We start from the raw sequence: 26,565 nt of genomic DNA on the forward strand, positions 1-26,565 counted from the left end.
TAAGAGATCATTAAAGATGTCATATATGTACATTCATTCATTACACTTATAATGTTAGTTTTAGTTAAGTCATACTTTATTCCATGTTTGTGCTGCTGTGCTGTTAATAACTCCCTGTTTGAGTCATTTTTCATCTTAGTTCAAAAAATTTACGTTTTGGAATACAGGGTGCCCAACAATATGATTTTATAGTACATCTTTTATCACAAATTTCTCACATTGTTATCATGGTGTGAGAGGCAATGATGAGCTGTTCGAATAAGCGCGAGATCAGTCTCGAGAGCTATATATAGTCTTGGAAAACACCTTGACAAATCAGAAATCCTCACATGCAGGCAAACATCTGAACAACAAACTATAGCCGATTGCTTTGGCCACAACAGTTAAAGGCTTTAGCATTTTATAATCGCTCATTTTCAGTGTTCTTTTGAGTTTTGATCTCCTATGGGAAATCAAGACATTTCCTCGCCCAAGAAAATTATATTTAAAAAACACCCCTCGAGCAATCACTGTACTAATTTAATGCCATAATCTAACACAGATTTCCATCATGCTAGAATAGCACAGAGAGCACAGACATGAACGTGTGACAGTCAGTCTGCTATGAGTTCATTGCTTGCATATCCAACCAAGAAGCCACATGCTGTTCTGTTCTTGACCAAAAATTCACATTCAAGCTTACAAAATTTCTTCAACGATGAAATAACTTCTCCGATATCACAGCACTAACAGTACTACATCACTGCATTGCACTGAAGCCCTGACAGATGAAGACTCTTTCATAAGCAGCCCACTCAGGATGCGCTCATGCATGACCTGAACTACAAATCCCAAAGGACCTCAGAAAGAGGTCAATGGACTAAAGTGGCATCAAACATTCATGACATCATGACTACCATTCTGTCTACTACTGACTGTCTGGCTGTAGTTATGTAGCTCCACACAGTGGACGTTTGTGTGTATTACAATGGAGCTGTTTGAATGTTTTCAACTATCCATGTCTTGCTATAGGTGTCCATACATTCTTTTATTTGTGTAACTAAAACCATCAGATCAGTAACCTGTACTTTCCTCCCGCAGTTTGGCCGTATCGACCCTCACTATCCAAAGGTCTGTGGTCACCAAGGCAAAGTGCTGGACATCAAATGGAATCCTTTCCATGACAACATAATTGCGTCTTGTTCAGAGGACTCTTCTGTAAGTAAAATCCTCATGATGGTCAAATTAGTCAGCATCATTTAAAAAAAAAAAAAAACTGTGGAAACAGTGAAAACTTGTTTCAGTTTATTTTTGTTGTCATTAATGGAAAACCATTTACTTTTCATGATGTGGATGGTTAAAGAGTTTTATATTAACCTGAAATATTACTGAAATATTAATATAACAGGACCAAATACAGGTGCTGGTCATACAATTAGAATATCATCAAAAAGTTGATTTATTTCAAGAATTCAACTTAACAGGTGAAACTAATATATTAAATAGACTCATTACATGCAAAGTGAGATATTTCAAGCCTTTATTTGTTATAATTTTGATGATTATAGCTTACAGCTTATGAAACCCACAAAATCATAATCCTAGAAAATTTGAATATTACATGAAATCACACAGTAATTACACAGTGATACCATGGTCATTGAACCAGGTTTTGGTTCTTTTTTTTGCAGTGTGGGCAGGTGCAAATCCTGCTGGAAAATGAAGGAAGCATGAAGTGCTCTGAAAATGTCCTGGTAGACGGCTGCGTTGACTCTGGATTTAATAAAGCACAGTGGACCAAAGTCCTCTTTTCTGATGAGAGCAAATTTTGCATCTCATTTGGAAACCAAGGTCCCAGAGTCTGGAGGAAGAATGGAGAGGCACACAATCCAAGATGCTTGAAGTCCAGTGTGAAGTTTCCACAGTCTGTGTTGGTTTGGGGAGCCATGTCATCGGCTGGTGTTGGTCCACTGTGCTGTCCACTCAACGCAGCCGTCTACCAGGACATTTTCAGAGCACTTCATGCTTCCTTCAGCAGACAAGCTTTATGGAGATGCTGACTTCATTTTCCAGCAGGATTTGCACCTGCCCACACTGCCAAAATAACCAAAACCTGGTTCAATGACCATGGTATCACTGTGTAATTACTGTGTGATTTCATGTAATATTCTAATTTTCTGGGATTTTGATTTCGTGGGTTTCATAAGCTGTAAGCCATAATCATCAAAATTATAACAAATAAAGGCTTGAAATATCTCACTTTGCATGTAATGAGTCTATATAATATATTAGTTTCACCTGTTAAGTTGAATTCTTGAAATAAATCAACTTTTTGATGATATTCTAATTTTATGACCAGCACCTGTATATCACTTAAATAGAAGTTTTATTTATTGAACCTTAAGTCACATCAAGTATAGGGATATATTAGGAAAGGGATACATATTTAAATGTCGTATTTAAATTTTGATTTACATAAATCATTTTAAATGACCCTGCAAAATGAAAAATAATTAATTAAAAAAAGAGAAATAATAATAGAAATTAAAATGGTTTGACATTAATTAAAAAAAATTAAAAACAAACAAAAATATGCCAATAATGCCTTGCCGAAAATCATAACAGGGACAGAATAAGTAAACACATTATTGTTGTTGTTGTTATTATTATTAGATAGCTCTGATTGGATTATGATAGGTAAATCCAGTTATTTTAATGCTTCCATGTTTGTTATACATTGTATTTGTCATATGAGACTGATTTAACCATTTATGAAGTTATATAATTATAACTAACCTGACATTAGAGTCTTAAACCTTCTTGATATAGTTGATTTAAATGTGATTTTTTTTTTTTATGTGTCTGTGAATGTGTCAGGTACGAATATGGGAGATTCCTGATGAAGGACTGAGAAGGAATTTGACAGAGCCTGTATTAGAACTGTATGGTCACAGCAGACGCGTGGGCCTTATAGAGTGGCACCCGACCACTAGTGGGATTCTCTTCAGTGCTGGCTATGACTACAAGGTAATACAATTTTTTACAACTGAATTTGACAGTCTCAAAATCAATAATATGAGCTATAAAGTTAAAACATGGACGGTTTGGACAGTTGGTACTTAAGATTGTATGTGAAAACTTATTTTGATTGTCCACAGTATGAACATGAGAGTGCCATACTGCCACTCACAGAAATAAAACGGTCAAAAGACTGTATCTGAGGTATGACTAATGTGTTGTTGGTATTTTTGTCTCTCTGTAGATCCTGATTTGGAATCTGGAGATTGGGGAGCCGGTGAAAATGATTGACTGCCACACAGACGTGGTCCTCTGTATGTCATTTAACACAGAGGGGAGTCTGCTGGCCACCAGCTGCAAGGACAAGAAGCTCCGCGTCATTGAGCCCCGCTCTGGCAAAGTGCTACAGGTGTGGATTGCGTGTGTTTAGTCTTTCAGTATATGCAGCACTCAAACACTCACAGTCCCAAGTAAACAGACAGACTCATGGCAAATATTTCAATCACATTCCTTCGAATATCTGATATTGACTTCATTCTGCACTCTTCATATTCGTCAAGTGTGCATTAAGTTGATTAAAAAGTATAGTAAAGACACTTATAATGTTACAAAAGATTTCTGTTTCAAATAAATACTGTTTCAAATCGGCAAATTAGAATAATTTCTGATGGATCATATGACTAGTAATGGCTACTGAAAATTCAGCTGTGCCATTGCAGGAGTAAATTACATTTTAAAATATATTAAAATAGAAAAAAGTTATTTTAAATTGTAATATTATTTCACAGTATTACTTTTTTACTGTATAAATGTAGCCTTGTTGAGCAAAAGAGACTTCTGTTAGAAACATTAAAACATCTTACCAACCCGAAAATATTTGAACCGTGTTTTTTTATTTATATAACCATACACACAAACTCATTTTATTATATGTTCTAAAATATTTTGTACACATCGAGAGGGAAAATATCCATCATCACCATGAATTTTTGGAATAACCATCATATTTCATGCACCCTTATTTTGTAAATGCACTATTGAGAAAATTGTTTGCAGAACTGAAATTTTCACGTGTTTTTGTTTTATATTGTCAAGCAGGAGGCAAACTTTAAAAACCACAAAGTGAACCGTGTTGTGTTCCTAGGCAACATGAAACGACTCCTAACGACAGGTGTGTCTCGCTGGAACACACGCCAGATTGCTCTCTGGGACCAGGTGAGGACAACCTATGTGTGTGGGCCAGGTTTTGACCCGATCACTCCCGACGAGGGCTGTTAAACCTGAAATCACATGGGATCAGTCAAGGAGGAAAATAAACAAAACATTTAATAAGCAGAAAATATTATCTTATTTAAAATGTAAATGCTAAAATGTGTCAGGGGTGGGGGTAGGTATAGTTTTCGGTGTTAGAAAATACTATTAGTTAAGTATAAAGACAAATTAAGTCAAGTCTCCACAATGGCAGAAAAACAAATGCGCGTGTGCGTGTGTGTGTGTGTGTGTGTGTGCTCATTTACAAAACTCATCCAGAAATACACATTGTCCCTGATGTCTGCATTACCCTAAAGATTAAGATCGCTGAAAGTCATTGTTTTCTTCTCAGCATCTTCCCTGTAATTATTGTGTGAGAATCACATTCATTGTTCTGTGTAAGTGTAGCTAAACAGCTTCACTCAACTGCAGTGGGGAGAGAATATGGGTAAAGAAGCTGGTTGCTTTGCTCTTCGTACATTGTTAGGGTTCTGAGAAAGTACTGTATCTCAACATTAATTTGTTAAAAGAAAAAGAATCTGCAAATCTGGGTTCAAAGTTATTTGCTGTCTTACTGCACTGTCTCTCATCACAGGAGGATCTGTCCATGCCGATCATTGAAGAGGAGATTGACGGCCTGTCAGGACTGCTTTTTCCATTCTATGATGCAGACACACATATGCTCTACTTAGCAGGCAAGGTACACATTACTCCATACTGATAAGGATTCTTACATACTTGTAATGCTATGCACTTCGTTCAAAAGTTCGGCATCCGTAAAAAAAATTCAGGAAGGATGCATTTCACAGTAAAAAAAAAAAGACATTTATAATGTTACAAAAGATTTCCATTTCAAATAAATGCGATTCATTTGAACTTTCTGTTCAGGAAAGAATCTTGAAAAAACACAATTTCTAACAGAAACATTAAGCTTTTATAACGAGCATTTTCAACAATGATACGATTTTTTTCTTGAGCACCAAATCAGCACATTGATGTCTGAAGGATCATGTGACACTGAAGACTGGATTAATGACTGCTGAAAATTCAGCTTTGCTATCACATGAACAAATTACACTTTAAAACTGAAAAGTTTTTTTAAATTGTAATAATAATGTTAATAATAATAATAATAATAATACGTTTATTTTATATAGTGCCTTTCAGAAAACTTTCAGTTACTGTTTTTACTGTATTTTTGATCATATTTTAGACAAAACATAAAAAAATCTTACCAACCCCAAACTGTTGAACGGTTATGTATGTTAGATATAAAAATCGATATAAAAATGTTCAGCCAAATACTGAAAAGCCACATTGATACTGCCATCACAAATGATCACCTTCTTTGAACTGACTAAGATGGTGTAATTGTAGGGTGATGGGAACATCCGGTACTATGAGATCACCCTGGAGAAGCCCTACCTGCAGTATCTCATGGAGTTCAGGTCCCCTGCACCACAGAAAGGCCTCGGTAAAACTCAAATTCTCACCATTCAATGATCACACTATACCAGCAACCTCTGTAAAATGGAGTAAAAAACGTTCAAAATTAACCCTTGAATGCAATAAATAAACAAACAAACAATAATAAAACCCCAAAACACTTTTAATTTATAAAGGAGGTCAAAATGACTCATATTGGATTCGTTTTTTTTCCATAGAAAGGTTTTATCTCAGTTTTCAATGTAATCATTTAAGATTTTGTTTATAAATAAATGTTTAAATATTTTAATTATGATCATTTATTCACTTCAAAAGATATATAAAAATATATATATGTATATGATATAGCTTTTATGAGCAATATAAGGAATATCAAGGAATGAAATTATTTTTATTGACAAAAATAATCAGAATCACACCCTATCGTTATGCAGTCTAGGGTTAAAACTGTAACTTTGTAAGTATACCTTTAAGTGGATAGCACTTTTATTTAATTAGTAGTTTCTCCTCTAATAAACCAGATATGTATTGTGTTATGATCTCTTCCATATCAAGACAAAACCAACAATAAGCATGCCAATGACTAGTGTCTAATGTTCAACTTCTCATGTGTGTTCTGATAGGAGTGATGCCGAAGCATGGACTAGACGTAGGAGCGTGTGAAGTCTTCAGGTTTTATAAGTTGGTGACTCTGAAGGGCCTGATTGAGCCAATCTCTATGATCGTACCTAGAAGGGTGAGCATAAGCACCATGAAGATATTAGTTCCCAGTCCACGGTTCCCAATTAAATGAATCATTGAGGGTTCCACTGAAGGACGAGAGAAATTTGTGCTAGACAGTAGACACATCCCTTGTATGAGGTCTCAGGTAATAGTTGTGTAAACTGCCTTTTTTTTTTTTTAAGCAAGCCATTTGACAGGATGGAGGAATCCATCACCTCTCTGTTGCTGGTGTAACTGCCACCTCAGTGAGATGAGAGTAGTGAGCCGTGTAATAACCTCAATGTGAGACACAGCATGTGTGTTTTTGTGCTCTGGACAGAATGGGCAGTGGCGGGTTGGCCCATTATTGTTTAGGCTTCATAAACAGTGGGAAGGACAGCATCCACTCAACCCCACAATTTTAAAATCTACACACACCCAAATAAATCCAGTGGCAGCTTCTTTCAGTGCAAATGGTCCTGAAATCTATCAACCCACATCTATCATTCATGATATTGGAGAAATCGGTTGTTGCACCGCCAGCCCAGGGGGCGACAAGGAAGGGGGTTACAATCAATATAATCAATTTATATATGCAAATATATATATATATAGTTCTCCTGCATTCCTTGTAACATACATATGTTCAAGATTAGTTAGATATACTTGCTAGTTTTATGGAACTATTCAATATAGCTGCTTTGAAGTTATATTTCTTATGTAAAGTGTTATACAAATGAATTTGAAATAAAAATGAATCTCTACTGTTGGGTACAAATAGTATTGGGTAATATTTTATTGTTAATGAAATTTGTTCATATTCATTTTTTTTTTTTTTTACTTTAGTAAAATGAATATATAGCTAATATTAATTGTAAAAAAAAAAAAAATTGGAATCAACACATTTGCTATTTTATCACATAATATTTAGTCTGTATACCTTAGCTAAGGGGATCATCATATTTCAGAGTCCCAGGCATTCAAAGTTTTGAAAACCCCTGTTTTTACTCACACACAAAGCATTTGCTAATTGTTTTATTTGTAGCAGAAACCTTAAAAAAAACAGCAAACCCACATAAACCTGTAAGAATAAGGTCATGCCTTATTTTTATACCTGGGAATAATTTTACTCAGATACTGAGTTTCCTTTTCATCCAAAGGTTTCATTCACACGTCCTGAAGCAGCCTTAAAGGTGCCATAGGTGATTCTCTGCAGAAACATTTTTTGTTATGCTGGTTGAAAGTCTCCTCATATCCTGTTAGCAATCACTCTGTTAAAGGGTCTAAATGTATTTTTATAAATATATGTCGACTGTGGAAGTGGTAGGACCATAAAACGTTTGATGTTTGCAACAACCTAACTTCCCTTCTGAATCGACAACAAGTGGCCCTGGCAAAGGATCTACGATCTTTATATCTTCATCTGAGCCAAGCAGACTCTCATCGTGGAAACCGTCATGCAAGAAATATTATTACACACTGACAAGTTTTTCTAGCTAAACAAACTGAAAACTTGCTGCATCTAATTCTGTTTTTCAAGAATTTGTTTACGTTTGGTATTGTATTACTGTTACTCACTGTCTGTACTGTAAAGTTTTCTCACCGGTGAATGGCACACGATGTATTGCAGTAACATTGTCTCCGGTCTTCTTGGCTGTGCGCGTTCATGCTTTCAGGAGGCGTGTCTTTAGACGGCGATTTGCTGGGAGGGTGGGACATACGCTTTTACAGCATTTTCCCAGATGTCCTACAGCACCTTCAAGTGCTCTGCACAATGAGCACAGTGGCAATAGTGTGCTTTCTGTGACACTCTGGAGTCCAAGTAGTTGTTTAGACTGAACATTTACCTATCCAGAGCCTTGTTATTATCACCTAATGCTAATAGTGTCAAAACAATACATGAACACCCTGTTTCTTTTCAGTCTGAAACCTATCAGGAGGACATATATCCCATGACTCCCGGGACAGAACCTGCTCTGTCTGCTGATGAGTGGCTCAGTGGAATCAACAAAGGTAAAGACCTGCAGTTATCTTCAGAATAAAAATATTTGAAAAGACAAAGGTTGAAATTAAGCTAATCCTTGCATGCATGTACACGTCTAGGTCCGGTGCTCATGTCCTTAAAAGAGGGCTACAACAGACCCAACAAGCTGGTGTTCAAGGCACCAGTGAAGGAGAAGAAGGGTGGAGTGGTCAATGGGATTGACCTGCTAGAAAACGTGCCTCCCCGTACAGAGAATGAGGTGTTACCATGATTCTGTTGTAAGATTTAATATGGTTGTTGAAAGGACAATTTAGCACATATCTGTGTGTAACCCTTTGCGTTGTGCTCTGCAGCTCTTGCGGATGTTCTTCAGGCAGCAGGAAGAGTTGCGCCGACTGAAGGAAGAACTTGCGCAGAAGGACATTAAGATCAGACAGCTTGAGCTGGAGCTCAATAACTTAAGGAACAGCCCAAACATCAACAACAATAACAACAGCAGCAGCAATGGTAGCAGCATTTGACGTGCTGTTTCTGTTGATCTCCTAAAGTGACACACTAGCTATTAGCCCCCAGCGCTGCTGACACGTGGGCTTCCTTTTTCCTAACACTCAAATATCCTTCCTTCAAGACCACTGGAGACCAAGCGCTTGTCTTCATAAAGCAGTGTTTCACTCTGACCCTCAGTGTTGACCCCACAGCTGCAGTGTGCTAAGTTGACTTTATTGGACTGATGATTCACTTAGGCTACCCTGTGAAAAGTCTCGCATCTTCAGTCACACTGCCAGTCTACCTGCAGTGGATTGATTCGCCCTATATGGATTGATTTTGGCACAAGATATTCATTGCATTATCATCTCATAATTGTAGACTTTAAATATTAGAATTATTTATTTCATTTCTTTTTTCCTTTGTGCTATTAGCCCTTGTTTTAAACCGCTTAATAAACTCCATATAGAGATAAACAAGTGTTTTAATAAGGTCAAACAGACATGCTTCACCCATCAAGCTGTTATCTCATGTAAACACTAGTTCTATTGCATCATTAGGATATGACCCACAGTGCTGTTTTTACTCAAGCACCACAGTCCAGCAATCTTTCGACAGATGACTTTTACCCAACTGACATGCTCCTGAGTCCTGAAGTTTCGAGTTTGTGCTAATATAAGTTGGGGACTCTGTTTCTTCACATAATTTAGATCCTCCTCACATCGTGCAGTGTGAAGTATGTTCAACTCAGTCTATATAAGTAATATAGCTTATATAATTCAAATGGTTTTTTTTCATTTAAATAAACTTTTGCAATATACGGATGGAAAAAAAAATCCACTAATTGTAAAATCCAATCATGAAATGAATTAGCCAAGATGTAGTATTAGAGACCTACACTGTAGTTTCATAGGAAGGTTCAAAGAAAGACAAAAATTGTTACATTTTTTGATTCAGTAAGATGATTGAAAGGTAATTGTTTATTTTAAAGACTGTCTGTGGTTTACAAAGCATAATGGAGCATTGTTTTTTTTATTTTTTTTTATTAACATTTAAATTAAACCTATTGACTTCCATTTTCAGTTCTTACTTTTAAATTAAGTGTCTTGAGTTTCAGGTTTGTAGCTTGTAACAATGAATTTATCCTTTCAGTCCTGGTATAATACTCAATATTCAAATATATAGATGTCAATTTTTGTAAAAATGCATTGTATTCCGCTTAGAATTTTCAATGTAAGCGCTTTTAAATGTTTTATTGTAAGTGGACAAATTCCCTGTGGGCAAATATAATGCGCCACAAAACACTACAGGTGCAGTCACGCTCTTCAATGCGCACTGCTCTGTAAAGGTTAACCTATTCATTATATTATATGAACACATTTATTTTGCCCAGAACAAACTGGAAAATATCGTTTTTAAAAACTGAATGGCACACTTACTGGGCCACCCATGATCTGATGTGTTAAATTCTTATCATTGGTAAAACGGATCACTTGATTCCTGAAAGCTCTCAAACCTCGCTCGACCAGCACGGAAAGCAAAGTCGGTCCTCCTCTGTGAGTGTTTGTCGCTATTTAATTAAAACACTATAAACATCAAGCTTTTTTCAAATATTTTGCCTTATAAAACAAGACAAACCCCAGCAGCAGCTCCGTTTTGAGTGCATTTGAAGAATTCTACCATTAGGGGGCAGTGAAGCCATAATCTTGCGCATGTGTATGGATAGCAGCACATAGGCCTACACTACACTTTCCATGAAGCAAACATTACACAGCATCCTGCTAACGCATTAATGAGCAGTTCAAACACAGACAGTAGTCTTTAGTTAATATCCTAGCCTGCAGTTCAGACACACAATAGTCCTTATAATATCCTAGCATGTGGTATAAGTACAAATATTAGCCTACCTAACTGGGCCTCAAAAAAAGTGAGGAATAGTGTGTTTATGTGGCCTGTACATTCCCAATCTCATACCTTACAATACACTGTATCCCTTTGGATGTTAAGGTGAAGTGTGGGTAATAATTTAGATGTTCATATTGCGAGGTGCCAGAATATTTATGTTGTACTTCAGCCCCTTAATTTTGGTTTCAGACAAGATGCTCACTGCCTACACAAACACAATTAATGTTGACATATTTCGTGCTGACAGTGCCTGAAGAATTATGACGCAAGACATTAGGCTAACCTTTGTCTTTGATTAAAATGAGGAACATTAATAGGTAATCTGTATTTCACCATTCATTATGATTAGCTTACTAACTACAGCATGTTGCACTAAGGGTAATTGCATTCAAAGTGAAATCCATTCCCGAGGAAGAGCGTTAACTTTGCATAAAACACAACTGTCTAGACCAGTGGTTCCCAAACCTGTCCTGAAGGCCCCCCAACACTGCACGTTTTCTTTGTCTCCCTAATCAAACACACCTGATTCAACTCATCAGCTCAATTAACCCATGTGATAATGAGCTGATGAGTTGAATCAGGTGTGTTTGAGTAGGGAGACAAAGAAAACGTGCAGTGTTGGGGGGCCTTCAGGACAGGTTTGGGAACCACTGGTCTAGACTATAGCTTAATTTACCTGACATTCTTGAACAAAAATATGACAATCTGTCCCCACACTGAGACACCTTAGTTACACTGTATGCAATGCTTTCATTTTCATGTTAACAAAGCACATGCATATACAGTTAATATTCATTTGAACAAAAATGCTGACTTTTATTCATGTAAAAATTTCAATCAGTATGATCTGACAACTGGATACAGCTGTTAAAATTGCGTATGCTTTCTATTTAAATAATTGGCATGACGCTTCTGAATATTTACACAATATCCAGTTACGCATCATCAAAAATATACAAGCTATTTTCCCTGAGCTTCACAATGCAAATTCAATTAATCCGAAATATTCAGTGGCGAAATGATATACACTAGCCATTTCTGCACCAGACTCAAAAACAATCTATTGATCATGTAATCACAACTAATTACAATATATGGATTTTCTGTGCCAGTCAGAACAGATATTTCAAATTACCATAGAACCACTTGCATTTTCATTCATTTTATTACAGTTAATGGTTACAACTGAGATTATTTGTGAAAATGTCTGCCATTATCAAAGGGAATCAGAAAAAAAATATATTTGGTCATTATTTACAAAGAACAGAAACCTCTGAACTATCCACACAAAGGGAGAAGGGGTTTAGGACTCATTTGACAAGGGCAGACATTCAGCTCTGAACATTAAAAAATAAAATAAAAAAATCACATTGAGAGGTTGAACTGTGCATGTCCAAGCAGACATCATGATGTGTTCTTCATGCCTAAACAGCACGTCATGTGGTGGTGGGGATGATGATGAAAACACCAAAAAAAACAAAAGAAAACACCAAAAAAAAAAAAAAAAAATACACAAATAAAAAAGATGCAATAAAAAAGTGGGTTAGAAAATGTTCTTCCTTGAAATCCAGTAGTCAACTTTAAAATAGAGTCAGCCATGCACTTCTAAAAGGTTTTTGGTTGTTTTTTTCTTTTTTAATACACAAGTCATCACCAGCATTTAGGCATCAACAGTAAAGACAGGGAAAAAATTACAAGAGCATACTGGTCTGTTTTCCAACAATAATAAATTTCCACACTGTGTTGTCAGCCATTTGAAGAGCTTTTGGAGAAAATGAAGGGAATCAAACTGAAAGTACAAACCAAACCAAAAAAAACAACAACAACATCAACAACAAAAAAGCTAAAAACAAATATTTAAACTGTGTCCTCGTTTATACTAGCCCCACCCCCTACCATTTGAATACCTCCCCAAACCATCGAAGAGTGACAATAGGACAGATATACAGGGGTTAAACGGTCAGATCACAATGGGGGAGGGGGGGATAGGGGGAGAGTCCATGTTCAGTCCTCATCTTCCTCCCCTTCCTCATCCAGTTCTCTTTTCCTCTTCTGACCCCGTTCCTCCTCTGTAAACACAACACAGGAGGACCAGAAGTTTTGTTTACTCTTATTCTCACCCTGCGTATCAGCATTCAGTTCGCAGGTGGTAACACTTTATTGTATTAACTGTGGTCTTAATCTATTCACTTACCAAAGTCTTCCTCATCATCTACCTCGCCATCATTTAACTCCTCTTCCTCCTCTTCCTAAAAGTGAGAAAAGGGCACAAATTTATACCATGTTTGTATATTTCGATATAAAAAAGGAATCTAAATTTTCTTCCGGCATTAACCTCTCCGCTGATGTCCTCTTCTTCCTCCTCTTCTCCCTCTTCCTCATCATCCTCCTCCCCCTCTTCTTCATCTTCATCCCCTGGAGCTGCATCTTCATCATACTCCTCCTCTTCTCCCTCTGCAGACAAAATTAGGTCAATGACAAATGAATTCCTTAAACGAAATTTAAAAGAATTATGCACCTTGAAGCACATTATCAGCCCAACTCTTTAGAAACATACCATCTTCATCATCCTCATCATCATCTAGGCCTTCAACGTAAGCTTCAGCATCAGAGTCTGGTGCTTCTTTATCCTCTTTGTCATAGCCGTCGAGATATGTCAGCTGAGGGAGCAGTTTGAAAACATTTTCTCTGTAGTCATTCAGGTTTGTCACCTCACAGTTGAACAAGTCTAAACTTTTGAGGCTTTCCAATTTTTTCTGTTGGGAAAAGGACAGGAGGTCAAAACAATGACAATAATAATACATAGTTTATACTTTTTTTTATATATATAGCTTCTATGACAAGAATATAGCTTACCAGGGGTTCGATGGTGCTGAGGTCTTTAATTTTGTTGCCACTGAGGTTGAGATGGGTGAGGTTGGGACACTTCTCTGCCAGTACCTCCAGACCACCTGAGATTCTGTTATCGCTAAGCTCGAGCTGTGGAGAACATGATTCAGTGCCATATTAATAAGACTGGGGAGGGGGGGAGAACTAACAGCCTGAAAATATAAATATTTTTGATACTTCTAAAAAAAAAAATAGACACAAAACTGCCTATTACCTTTTTGAGTTTGTTAAGCTTAGGCAAATTGGCAACTGATGTCAAGCCTACGTTGATTGTGCTTAAAAATTCCAGTTCCTCAAACTCATCAGTGAGGCCCTCAATTTTGCCCTCATTTGACCGACAGTTGTCAAGCACAAGCTCTTTCACCTGTTAAAGGGCATATGAGATGAACAAGAGATTAAATGTTATGATTCATGAAAACCGCATTTGTAATAACCTCTACATGAGCAACTTCAAATCAATGAGGTGGAGGACATGGTGGTTAAAGCAACTTAAATTAATTCACACAAGAGCTGTTTTTAACTTTTGCAGCATGCCAAAAGAGCACTGTATGTTTACACTTTTATTGTGCCGACCCCACCAAAACAAAACAAAAACAAAAAAAGTAAAAATATGGAAATTCCTTATTTATATAGTTTACATTGTTATCAACAAACAAATAAAAAAGTGCTAATTTTAAATCAGAAAATGAATACCTTAAATTAGAGCGAGGAAAATAAAGAGTGCAAATAAACACGTCGGAAATCGGGCGCCATTCAATTGTAAAGTTTACTTCAGCATGCGGTCTACGGTAACAGATAGGGGGGCATGTTTCGGTGCTTTGACAAAATCTCACATTTGACTCCCCATCCAACAAAATGGCTGACTCCGCAACAAGCGGCGTACATTGTTATCCTCTGGGTCGAGCATTTTTACTACAGTGCGTGCTCGAACAGCAAAGTAAAGACGCGTAAACGATAGCCTGGGTGTTACACAAATTCATTGCATTGTCTTGGAAGAGCAAAGACACGAGGACGGACCCAAGAATTCACGAGTAGGAGGGGCAGAGACCGAGGCGCATGATAATGCAACGGAGTCGCTCTTTAAGCGAAAGGTATTGACTTTCAGGGAATAAAGATAAAATTTCCGGCTTCACAGACGCTCGACTCCATATATTCAACGGTTCTGGTCGGTTCAAAGGAAAGAGACGGCGGCAACTATTCTCTCTGTTCGATTAAATATCGTGCGTCTTTGTTGCTGGTTAAAATGGCGGCTTGTCCTAGATCTTGCAACTAGAGCAGCGCAGCTTCAAGTTGCGTAGCGCTCACATAAGCGCCCAGTCCATGTAAATAACAAGCAGAGCCACACGGCTGGAAATCTCTTTATCCCGCCAGCTGAGACGCACAGTAGTGCTCGGAATACGGTTATGACATTTTAATTACGAGCTCTATTACAGCGTACTTGGGTATGCGTAAAGGGGCAATAACAGGGACCTTGATAACGTTGCAATAAATTCATCAGAGAACGTAGTTACACTTGTGAGAATTGATATATTATAAGAAAAACACGGGGGATATTTAAGAAGAAGAGAGTGTCGATTAGGTCTTTGCATTCTGCCAATGTCGTCGACATATAATGCAGTTTTAAATAGGTTTGGGCACCTTAACGCAACTAGATATGATGTGACGCGATTCCTTTCTATACTGCTATCAAACAACAAATGCGCTCGTTTTCCCATCTAGATCAAATAGGAGACTATTATCACTAACGTGCCAAAAGCCCACGAAAAGATCCCGCCTAAGTATTTACACAACTTTCCTCGATTGGGAAATGTAAATGCTTTCAATTTAAAAGCTTTTAGCTGGAGAGATGCCACGAAATTTAGTTGACCGATCGCGTTTATCGCAAGCTATCTGTCAAAGCGTCTGCACAGCTATTCACAAAATGCGTCCCACAACAAGTTACCGAACTGGTCAACGACCACTGTGACGGGAAAGTATGAATGTTGGATTGAAAATGGATGTGCGAAAGTGTGAGAGAGGCATGAACTGACGGCAGGCGACTTTTGCAGCACTGAGGATGCAAAGGAAAAGGGCGCGTTCAGGGGCTACAAAGTTACAAATATGGCTTCTCACGCCGCTTCCCTTGTTTATACACTGAATGCATGGAGCTCTTGCAGTTTCCGACCACAGCATCATCAAAAGACCTCCCGAAAGTTGGGAATAAAATAACCAGTAAAACTGATAAACTTATGGGCCGTGTGTAGGTATACTGAGATAACAACATCCGAGGCTCTAGGCTTGTAACAAAGTCGCCGCAAACTTTTCATTCAAGACATCAACTTGACGCGTGCACATCTAGCGTTGTCCATCCACGCAGAACTACTCTAACCAACAGTTTTAATAAAATCATATCACTCAGCAATTAATAAAGATGCTTACGTCTGACGGCGTCCGGTTCCGCAACTCCAGGTGAATTCTCTTTTTCATATCCATGTTATTGAACTCTAAATGAGTGATTTAAACCAAAGAGCGCAGTTTAGACTTGGAGTCTTTGCTGCACATTCAGCTATAGCCTCTTAACAAACTAGCTATTGCGAGTCTCACAAACATGATGCCCCAGTGGGTGGGAGTTGGGTGTGGGATTGTCGTCACCGGCGACCAATTAGAAACGCGGAATGAAATGTGAAAACGCTCACAACTACACTGGCGACCAATCAGCGCTCGATCACAAGCTGGGTGGGGTTACAGGGACTGTTAGGTTGATCCAGCGAATCTGTTTTAGGGTGACATCTATGCGATAAAATCAACCGAACTGTCGAAGGCGCCAGAGACTAAGCAGGGTTATGGTAGTTACTTTTGTTTTGATTGGATTTATCTACACTTAGACGAGAACATATGAGTTATAGGAATACAAGGACATTTTGAAATACACTGACGTGTTGGTTAAATAAAATGCTACGGCCGGGTAAATGAGGGCTGTGCGTATATTTAATATATATTCTGTCTTGAAGCGTTTTCCTGGCAGGTAAGTACAGTCACTTTGGACTGATGGATGGTGGTGGACCGTCAGGAAAACACGACCCCTCCCCCTTTTGGAGGGAATGCACGGCGGCGACCACCGAGACTAGTATCTGCGCTAAAAATCTTTATTACTTCTCGTCTAGATTAGGCAGTGAACATATCTCACTACATATCACAATAAAGTGGATTTCCCGCATTGAAAGATTTACATTATTTGGTCCCGTTTATATAAACGCTGATATGTAAATTGTATTAATGGTTTAAACAGATGAAGCATAATAATTCAACAAGAATGAAGGGACGGTTGCATAACAAAATGGACAAGCCAAACCTGTAAGACATATAATAGCGTGATATATAGATAGATATATAAAGCGAATAGAGGTGATATGACATAAATCGACGTAATTATTTGTCAGTTATTACAACGGAGCACCGCTACGGCAGAGCCCATAAGTTACCAGTAGCCACTGGTCTTATTAAAAACAAGTTTGTGTCACATGCACTTGACTGCCACATCGCACACTCCAACCACGGGCCCACGCTTTTTCCTACAGTTCAAACAAGCCAATCGTATTTCAGGGGGAGCATTCACTTCCGTTTCTCGCTTTGACTATTGTTGGTATTGATGGGGAAAAAAAACAAGGTCACCTGACTGTGCCCGGCGCCATCTTGATTCGCAAAATACAACACATTCAAATAATTATAATACCATTTATTGACTCTTAAAACGAACAAAAAGCAATAGACTTTACCTATATTTGATGTCATGTCTGTGTGTCGCTCCGCTACCCCTTAGAAAAAACTGTAGAGCAACTGCTTGGCGCATGATTGTTTTCACAAAAGTGCACCGGCTGGGTTGTTTGTTGAGAGAGCGCATTTCACTGGCGACTCTGTCGTTTTACAACGTTATTTCGAAATCACTTCATACCAGGACATTTTGCCCTTGAAGAAAACAGAAAAAAAATCTTCTTCTCTCGATCTGGCCACTGACTCCAACCCGCGCAAGCGGGCTATTCTCAAGCCCTTTTGATTGTGCTTGCGCATTAGTTGAGACCATTTTTCCTCTGGGTGTGTCTCACTCGTTGTCTGAACGTACTTGCTAGCAGTACTGCATCAAATGTGTGTGTGTGTGTGGATTGCATTGCAGAGTGCGTCCACGATGTGCGCAGAGCCAAATCGTATTCGCACGCTTTGTGGCACACACACGTACACGGTCGCTCCTTTTCACACCACCGACGGCTAACTTTTCTGCGTGAATGACGAGGAACGTCATCTGGTCAAAACGTAGAAAATTAGCGAACGTGGACGAACATGCGAGTTAGAAATCACATCAAGGTCAAAGGAAACATTTTTTTTTTTTTTGCGCGGAAGACTTTATCGTTTTGAGAATTACAATGAACACCACATGTATCATGTGACAATCACCTAGATTGGTCAGAAATTTGAATAAAAAGGCATTTGGTAAACCGTTAGGCTATTTTAATAGGACGGATGGATTGATGAACATTTGCACCATCTGCTATAAATGCTAAAGCTGCAATTCAAAGGATCAACTTGTGAAATGCACAATCAACAACCAATTAGTTAGTGTAATTTCAAAACAACGCTTCTCTTTTTAGTAATATCTTCCTTACCCAAGATCACTCATTCTGTAAGGCACCATATCAGAGCTGTGTTTTCACAAAACTGGAGTGGCCTGTGTTGAGTTTTATTTATCACAACAGCACTGTACATGCAAAAATGAGATTACACACATTTTCAGAGGGTGCGGACAACATTAATAGGGCAGAACCTGTTTCCGAATCATGTCACAAATGTGTGGTTCTTGCCACTTACTCCATCAGTTCCAGGCCTAATGCATACTACATGTCACAAAAAGTCCCATTTCAATTTATTTACTCCTTGTCAAGCATTTAGTCATAGCTAGACTTCTCTACCACACATAACACCCCATCTCTTTGCACAAAAAAGAATAGCCAGACCACAACATTTGAAAATGTACCATGCTATTGGATCTGACTGTTTCAGGGTGTTTCTGAAGTGACCTGGGACTGTAATAAAGAAACTTCCTATCTTACGTCTCTGTTAAGATTTGACTAATTCAGTTTTCTAAATGATATCCTAACTGAAAATGTTTCTGTAATAAGACCCCTGATCTATTATTTTGAATGTTTTAGGATTGTATTCACAATTGGTGAATGACTTACAGAATTGTATTAGTGATATCGTGAACTCTTGAGGCCAATTAGCTACCTGCTAAATCCTGCTTATGCTGTATGTGCATATTTTAAGTTTTGCACCTTGTTAAGAAAGTATCAGATAACAACATGAATGTATGGAGAGATTTGGGGAGTATTCAGTACAGATGATATTATCACTCCAGAGGCTGTTTAATGTCACAATGAAATCAAAATGGACAATTATTTAATATATATAGAATATTGCAACATTTATTATAAATTATTTATTTGTGGACATTTTTTATTATTATTATTAATGTAGCCTACCTTCATAACCTTTAATCAACATAACTTCCCCTTGCTCTTGCAGCAACTTCTCTTCTCTGACGTGTTTACTAGCGTGAGGGCGGGACAACCTGTCACTCTTACAGAAATAGCAAACCACAATGATCCAATCAATTCCTGATGTACGAAAAAGAGAAGAGATGTAAAAAAAAAAAAAAAAAAAATGTCTTGCCCGAGAATCCATTTCACCAGATATACATCACAATAGGGAAGAAAAGATTATCGCAACTTATGTTTCATGCCAACTTTAAGCAGACGTAAGAGAAGCTGCTTTCTGCTGACTGAAGTTTGTTTGTGATCTGAAGCATCTTTCATAAGGAAGATTTCCTGGGTGGAAGGTTTTGGCAGTAATATTGTCTTCATACTTCATCCCTTTGGTGTCATGTAGGGCATTGATAGAGGGCAGCTGACAGCCAGTGTTGTGAGAATGCAAGCCAAATCGAAGGAAGTCTGGTCTGGATAAAACTTGATTGGCTCAACAATATTTCTCTATATCAGTAACAAGATAATGGAATACGATGAGCTATACATATAGGTAAATACATTTTTGAAGTGTGCTGTTTAGGGCTCACTTTGTTTATTTAATGATTGTCCACAGAGTTATTCAGAAGAATATGAGTGAAAGACGGTGACCTAAATGGGTCAGCCATGAGGTTGTATCTAGTCAACATGGCTAAACCGTGCATTCTGCTGAAACACCACTAGATGACAGTCTTTCATAGGCTGAAAACTTTAGCTCTGCATACCCAATGTAACTTCTATATTTTTACAAAAACGTTTCAAACGCTATTAGAGAAATTTAGTGTATCAGCCGCTTATAAAAATGTAATGGGGCGATTTGATCACTGTCAGATGGAGATAAACTGTAAAGTTGTTTATAATAACATTTAATTACTGTTTCTATTATTTATGACTAAATGACTTATAAATGAGCCATCAAAATAAATTGTTGTTATTCTATTATTCATGTTCCTATAACCTATTTTCATTACATTACACAAAATATATGCCGCTTAGTAGGACGTCAGTACTGTTATCAGGCCTTTTATGAGGATTAATCTAAAAACGTTATGTATTTGGGGCTGAGCAAATCCTTTCAGTGACCACTAAATTAATTATAGCCTTTCACGATCAATAAACTTCAAAACTGACATCTTTTTTTCATAAAATTAAAAAATCTGCTGTCGCCTTTCTTTGTTTCTCAACAAGCACATGATAGACCATTGGCATATTGCTGCCATCTACTGGTTGGTTAGTTAGTTAGTTAGTTAGTTAGTTAGTTAGTTAGTTAGTTAGTTATACATAGCATACAAGCATAATCAGATTAATCACCATCTTTTTGCCTCCTGCCGCTTACTGTTCGAGTTCATGAAAGCTAAATATCCACAAAAGATTGCCTTTCTATTATAGAGTAATGTATACAGTTTTCCCTTTCCCTTTTTTGAAGATAGGCCCATAGGCATTGTTCACGTCTAACCTTTTTAACACACAAACAAGTACATTTTCTGTTAAATCATACAGCAAATATAATACAATAAAAATACACAGCATAGTACGACTTACAACCTTATAAATATTCTTTTTTATAGGCTATAGTACTTTCTTGAGTCATCATTGCAGTAAAATATATTGACCGCAAGAGGGCAATCTAAGAAAACAATTGTGAACACTTTAGGGCGAGTAGGCTATAAATATACCTGCCGAGGACTGTTATTCAGGAGTCATATCTTCAGAGATTCTGCTGCTTTGGTGTGTCTCAATAAATATTCCCAGAGGAATCTGATAGAAAATTAATAAATCCAAGCATGTGGTGTTACATTCTGTCATGATTTACTCATCCTCATGTCATTCTATACTCATATGGTGATATTTAGTCCATGGAGCACAAAAGAAGAATGTTTGTTTACACGGAGGTAGAATATAGAGCACTGTTAAAGTTTTGAGTAATGTAGAATTCAACCCTTGGTTGCATCATAGTAGTTGTGTATTCATTATAATTCCTAGAATCGTTATGAACACTTCATCCATTAGGGTGAGAAACACGTGTACAAGTTCTATATCTCTTATTTACTTAAAGTCCCCCTGAAGTCAATAATTTTATCCCTTAATACTCATCATTGATCACCAAAATGACATATTTAAAGTTGTTTTCCTTGAAAAAATGTCTCCATACCTTAAAATAGCTTGAATGTTACTCTACACCCTTGCCTAATTTAGTATAGCCTACGCGGTTCTATGAATATGCAAATTAGCCCCGCCTCCACTCACTCACACCAGCTCAGAGATCCACTCGTTGACGTGATTGGTTACAAGGTAGTTTGTGACATCAGAAACACTAGCGATTTCAAACCGCTTTTCTGAGACTGTCTTTGATTCACTGCAGTTTTAAAGAGAAAATACTCAGCAATGGTGTTGACTTATGAATTTGCACATGGTTTGTCTTAAAGCATATTAAAAATACCACATAGACATATAAACAACATTAAAAGCTTGATTTTCACCACAGGGGGACTTTAAATCAGAGGCTAACTGTATTTTTTCTTTGAAAAAAAAAAAGTACTCTATGTCAATTCTAAATGTCCACAAATAGAAATAGTTTGGCTGGATATACCCATGCATTTATTAATGTCATCAAGCTCAATAACAAAGACTTTCTGACAACATCAAGAAGGAGTGATGGCCCAAAAGGGGTGACTTGGGGGATGTGTTTGTCAGATGAAACAAACTGAAATAAACCCATGCATTCATTATTAATGTTAATTGACTTTTGGATCAGATCTAAGACAGAGCTTGTAATTTGATATCCACTTAGAGAGAGGGTAATGAATATCCTGCTCTATGAAAGCATTCTAGACCATGTGGCTGAATCAAATTATGCTGTCTAATAGTAACATCACATGTGGCTAAGATAGTTACATGACTTAGAAGGGCAATGATTCAGATTTTAGGAATTATAATGAATACACAACTACTATGATGCAACCAAGGGTTGAATTCTACATTACTCAAAACTTTAACAGTGCTCTATATTCTACCTCCGTGTAAACAAACATTCTTCTTTTGTGCTCCATGGACTAAATATCACCATATGAGTATAGAATGACATGAGGATGAGTAAATCATGACAGAATGTAACACCACATGCTTGGAGAACAAACATAATTCAATAATTCAGAAACTTTCCATGATTCACTCACATGGGCGACATGAACATGCCCACGTCTTTGTTTTTTGTGATTAGTCTTGAGCACAGATCACAAAAGATATGTTGTATGTCGTTTTTATCATGTTAATTTCCTAAAATGTATTATTTTGTGGTTATGTTGGTGAATGAATAATAATAAAAAGAAACAGATGGCCGTAATAAAGTCCTGAAAATGAAAAAAAGCAAGATAAGTAAAAAGAGAGTGTGGCTCTAAAAAGGTATGTTCTTTATCATTAACAATGCAGCTCTCAGCCCATCTTCTCAAACATTCATGAAGATTTCTCAGTCCAACAGGATCATGAAATGTCGTTTGTCTTCAGCTGTCCTGTCTTCAAGTTCCTCCCCCACAATTTTTGAAATGTTACCTCTCGTTCTGACTCAGTGCTTTATTGTGCTTTATTGCCATGACATAATTGCACATTTGTATTGCCAAAACTGTTGCAGCTTACAAAGCAACCAAGAATAAGGCAGGAATCTGAAGTTAGGAAAACGATACAAATTTAAAGTTAATAAATATGAAATTATTTATATTAGACATTAGATAATAAAAAGTAAGAGGTAAAGGCAAAGAAAAGACATAAATAAGGAATAGAAAGAAACTAATAAGGAAGAGCATAGCCTAATAAACTGATTTTTTTCTCTTGATGGTGCCAATACATATATGAAATACACACTGCATGCACTGCAGAAATGAGTTTACTTTACATATCCCTTTGTTTAAGGCACTATATATGATAAAAGTTGTCTGCTGCCACTGTGATCTATTGACACACGTTTTCATTCATCTGGTGCTATACAGACTGTAGGAGAGAGCTGTGATGACTCTCTGTGTCTGATAATCATATAAGACTGATCTGCACAACAAGCTCTTTCACTCAGATTGCTTGTGCATCGTTTTGTATTCCCCAGCATCTGTGTCTGCTAACATTGGTGTGGTGCATTATATTAGAACTGCTTCCTGTCTGTGTGTACTTAACAAAAAGATCATAAATAAATTAAGATACACATGCACACACATACACAAACAGACCGTTTTTTTGTTTTGTTATTATAAACTCTCTTTCTATCTCGCTTTTTTCTCTTTTCTAATATCTCTCTCTTGGATCCATATTATATGTATGACTCCATCCTCCAGCTTGTAGATAATCACATTGTAGCACAGCAGTGGATTTGTAATTGTATATTTGCTGTCTGCAATAGGCCACACTGGTGCCAGAAGGACTAAACCAGACAGACAGTAACTTTTAGCTCTGTAAATGGAAATCTGCCAGACGGTATGAGAAATTGTATGTGTGGCTCTTGCTATTCGGTTATCAAATAATAAAGATGATGGACTGCTTTTTATTGAGGGAGCACCTTTTTAAATCTAACAGTTCACATTTAAACAGAGGCCAGTGGAAGCTTGTTGAGAGGATATCCCAAGGCTGAACACAATTATGGAAAATAAAGGAAAAGGTGATTTTAGAGTACAAGATTAAAAACCATCCCGCCCTGTAATAAATCAGCACTGTCCTCTGAAAGTGTACTAAAGTTTCTCCCTGCAGAAACTTGGCTTCTCTCCAATTGCTCCCTTGTCCTCTACTCCTGCTTCACTAACATGAAAGTAAGATTCACGATTCATGATAAGGAAAACTGATTTGCTTACAATGACAGTCATGGTGTCCTTGAGCACTGTCCTGCCAAGAACACCAGCATAAATGGCCACCGGGATATGAGTTTTAGATAATGGTCCAAAACAATAGGTATAGTGTATAAATATGATACGTTTATGATAAAACTGTGCTTGGCAGATCTTTACCATATAGGGGATGGTGTTTTGGTGACAAAGAGCACACACCCACACTAATACACCATCAGCAAACTAACAAAATACTATCAGACTAACACACAACACCAAAATAATGCAATAAATGTGAATTAACTTCTAAATATAATAAGAAAATCTCTGGTTATATGTTGATACTGTTAGGGGATTTACAGTTTACAGACCCAAGGAAATATGATTAAATAAGACCCGGAGTCAGAAGTGCAGTCAATTTAAGACAAGAGTCAGAATTATAATAAATTAAAGAATTTTTTTACTGAAGATAGTTTGCCGTTTCATCAGCAGAAGTCAGCTTCAAGACTCACAAGGAGTTCGTATAGGCCGCCCGGCTTACAGTTACAAAGATCACTGTACACCAAGGTCTAAGCTACGTCCTTGCTTCAGGTTGAATGATTCTCATTGGCTAAGAAATAGATAAACACATTTTCCACACATGGACAGATAGACTAAAGCATATATCCATCAATTATGCTGCTGACGCTCGGACCCTGGCTTTAGGCACGTCGTGACCTTCCAGGTCGTAGATCTGGGTTGCAACATGTTGAAGAAAACAAGTCAGTTAATCTCTTATAATGCCAGTTGTTCCTTAACCACCAAGAATACTAACACACACCGACACACAGCTTCTTCAAGGTTGGATTTGGCCAGGCTCTAACTATAAACAGGAGAGTCTTCTCAAAACATCAAGATAATACGTTCTTTCTCTCAAGGAGAGGACACTTTTAATCTACATGTAACAGTAAAGTAAAGACTTTAATGAAGAAATGGTCACTTAAACTGTTGGTTCCAATGACCCTTGTGACCTATAGTCGTCATGGTGAGCTAGAAGAACACACATATACTGTATATATATTAATGCGTTGAAGACCTTTCTCAAACAAAACGAGTCCATATTTCATTTCTGGAAGCCGGGCTAAATGAGCAAGCACTGTTACTGTATTCCTGGCATTTGAGCCAGACCCTTCAGTCACCTCTCAAATATAAAATACAGACTTTAGAGAATACGTGAAAAGAACATTTTCGATAATCACACTGGTAACTTCTATAACTAAGTAAAATCTCATAAGCCTAGGGAAGTCATTTAACTCATTTGATATTTAGAAGGAAAAATATTGATTAATACCCCTTCAGTATATTTGCTCTAGCTATAATTATCCATTTGATAAAAAACAGGAAAAGGAAAAAAACTAAACAATTGAACTAAGACATTGGAATTTACTATATAACCTTTATAGTATTTAGTAAAAAGATGCCATTAATAAAAAAATATTTAAAGTAAACAACTTTTAAGTTGATTCTACATTATTTGGGCATTCAGTAGGCCTATGTACATTTATTTATGAATTTTACTGTTAAGTGTGAATAATTAATCACAGAAACCCAATTAATTATATAATATGAATTAATTGATTGTGTTTTTATCTATAGCTTAGCTATTTTAAATATTCATGTGAAATAAGTATTGTATTGTTGTGGATTGTTTCATTAAGCTCTCCTATGTTTTCACCACCATGTTTTCTTTTAGAAACTGAAAACAGACACTATAAGGCCGATTATTGGGCTATTAACATTCTATTAATAATTCACAGCTAATATTGTAAATAAACATATTTTGTTATTCTATCCGCAAAATAGTAAATTATTAAATTATTTCTGAGGTTCAGAGACTCACACAGCTGTTTGTTCTGCCCACCTTAGAGGTTCTGTGACACTTTAGAGACAAACTAGTGCATTTGCATGTTGTGTATATATATATGAGCAGAGAATTTGTCGCTCATCGTTCCCTGCACTAGGAGACAGTCTTTGAGACGTAGAAAGAAGAAAGAAGCAGAGATCTGGCAGACTCAGAAATATAATAGATGGATTTGTGCAAAGGCTTGGGAGAGGAGCTCATGATGAGAGTTAGAAAGTAGAATAGAAAGACAGCCTGTCTATCATACATACAGACACTGAGAAGAGGATTTAATGAGTATGTGCATGTAGGGGGAGGGATGAGAGAAAGATGGGGATTTGATGAGCAGAAGTAGCGTTCCTGTTGCCATCGTCTTCTCAAGCTCCCTCACCCCTAAACCTCTCTTTTTCTCTTTCTCTCGCAATCCTTCTGTGTGTCACCCATGAGAGGAATGCACATCTGCTTAACATGCAGCAGATATACACAACCACATACACAGTGACTGGTGAGGATGCTGTTTGCTCCAGTGTGGCATATTGCAGACAGCCTGTTTTATAGAAAGGGGTCTGAATTGATAAAATGTTTACATTCACTGTTAAAATGATCCTGTTAAATGTAGGCTATAGACAAAAATCTGAATTAATGAGAAAATGGATTTTAATGATGAAATAGAAT

The 26,565-nt window shown here is 37.2% G+C and overlaps 2 protein-coding genes across 5 annotated transcripts in view; one reads left to right on the forward strand and one right to left on the reverse strand.

Annotated features, from left to right (window-relative positions):
- Positions 1–9,942, forward strand: part of coro2ba (coronin, actin binding protein, 2Ba) — a 39,500-nt gene extending 29,558 nt beyond the window's left edge. For 2 of the 4 annotated variants that reach the window (XM_084109786.1, XM_084109788.1), the window contains exons 3-12: positions 1,081–1,197; positions 2,857–3,006; positions 3,242–3,406; positions 4,096–4,212; positions 4,844–4,948; positions 5,626–5,722; positions 6,318–6,430; positions 8,319–8,409; positions 8,500–8,639; positions 8,734–9,942. In XM_084109786.1, the coding sequence (XP_083965912.1) occupies positions 1,081–1,197; positions 2,857–3,006; positions 3,242–3,406; positions 4,096–4,212; positions 4,844–4,948; positions 5,626–5,722; positions 6,318–6,430; positions 8,319–8,409; positions 8,500–8,639; positions 8,734–8,901 (1,263 nt within the window). In that variant the 3' untranslated portion in view covers positions 8,902–9,942. Of the gene's footprint in view, positions 1–1,080; positions 1,198–2,856; positions 3,007–3,241; positions 3,407–4,092; positions 4,213–4,843; positions 4,949–5,625; positions 5,723–6,317; positions 6,431–8,318; positions 8,410–8,499; positions 8,640–8,733 lie in introns of all 4 variants that reach the window. The other 2 variants (XM_084109785.1, XM_084109787.1) reach the window with 1 other exon arrangement.
- A 1,620-nt stretch (positions 9,943–11,562) lies between these two features.
- anp32a (acidic (leucine-rich) nuclear phosphoprotein 32 family, member A) lies at positions 11,563–16,252 on the reverse strand. The gene is made up of 7 exons (XM_084109783.1): positions 16,079–16,252; positions 13,875–14,024; positions 13,628–13,750; positions 13,329–13,527; positions 13,107–13,225; positions 12,966–13,020; positions 11,563–12,840 (listed from the first exon to the last, which is right to left on the reverse strand). Exons 1-7 carry the CDS (start codon positions 16,130–16,132, stop codon positions 12,776–12,778), a joined length of 765 nt encoding a protein of 254 aa, XP_083965909.1. The 5' UTR covers positions 16,133–16,252; the 3' UTR covers positions 11,563–12,775.
- Positions 16,253–26,565: the final 10,313 nt, after the last annotated feature.

Source organism: Abramis brama, assembly GCF_963993115.1.
Source record: "Abramis brama genome assembly, chromosome: 3".
NCBI lineage: Eukaryota > Metazoa > Chordata > Actinopteri > Cypriniformes > Leuciscidae > Abramis > Abramis brama.

Coding starts and splice junctions, on each gene's coding strand:
- anp32a (XM_084109783.1), bottom strand. CDS start 16,132: ATGGATATGAAAAAGAGAATTCACCTGGAGTTGCGGAACCGGACGCCG. Junction 14,025..16,078: donor GGAACCGGACGCCGTCAGAC/GTAAGCATCTTT, acceptor GCCCTTTAACAG/GTGAAAGAGCTTGTGCTTGA. Junction 13,751..13,874: donor AGCTTAACAAACTCAAAAAG/GTAATAGGCAGT, acceptor TGTTCTCCACAG/CTCGAGCTTAGCGATAACAG.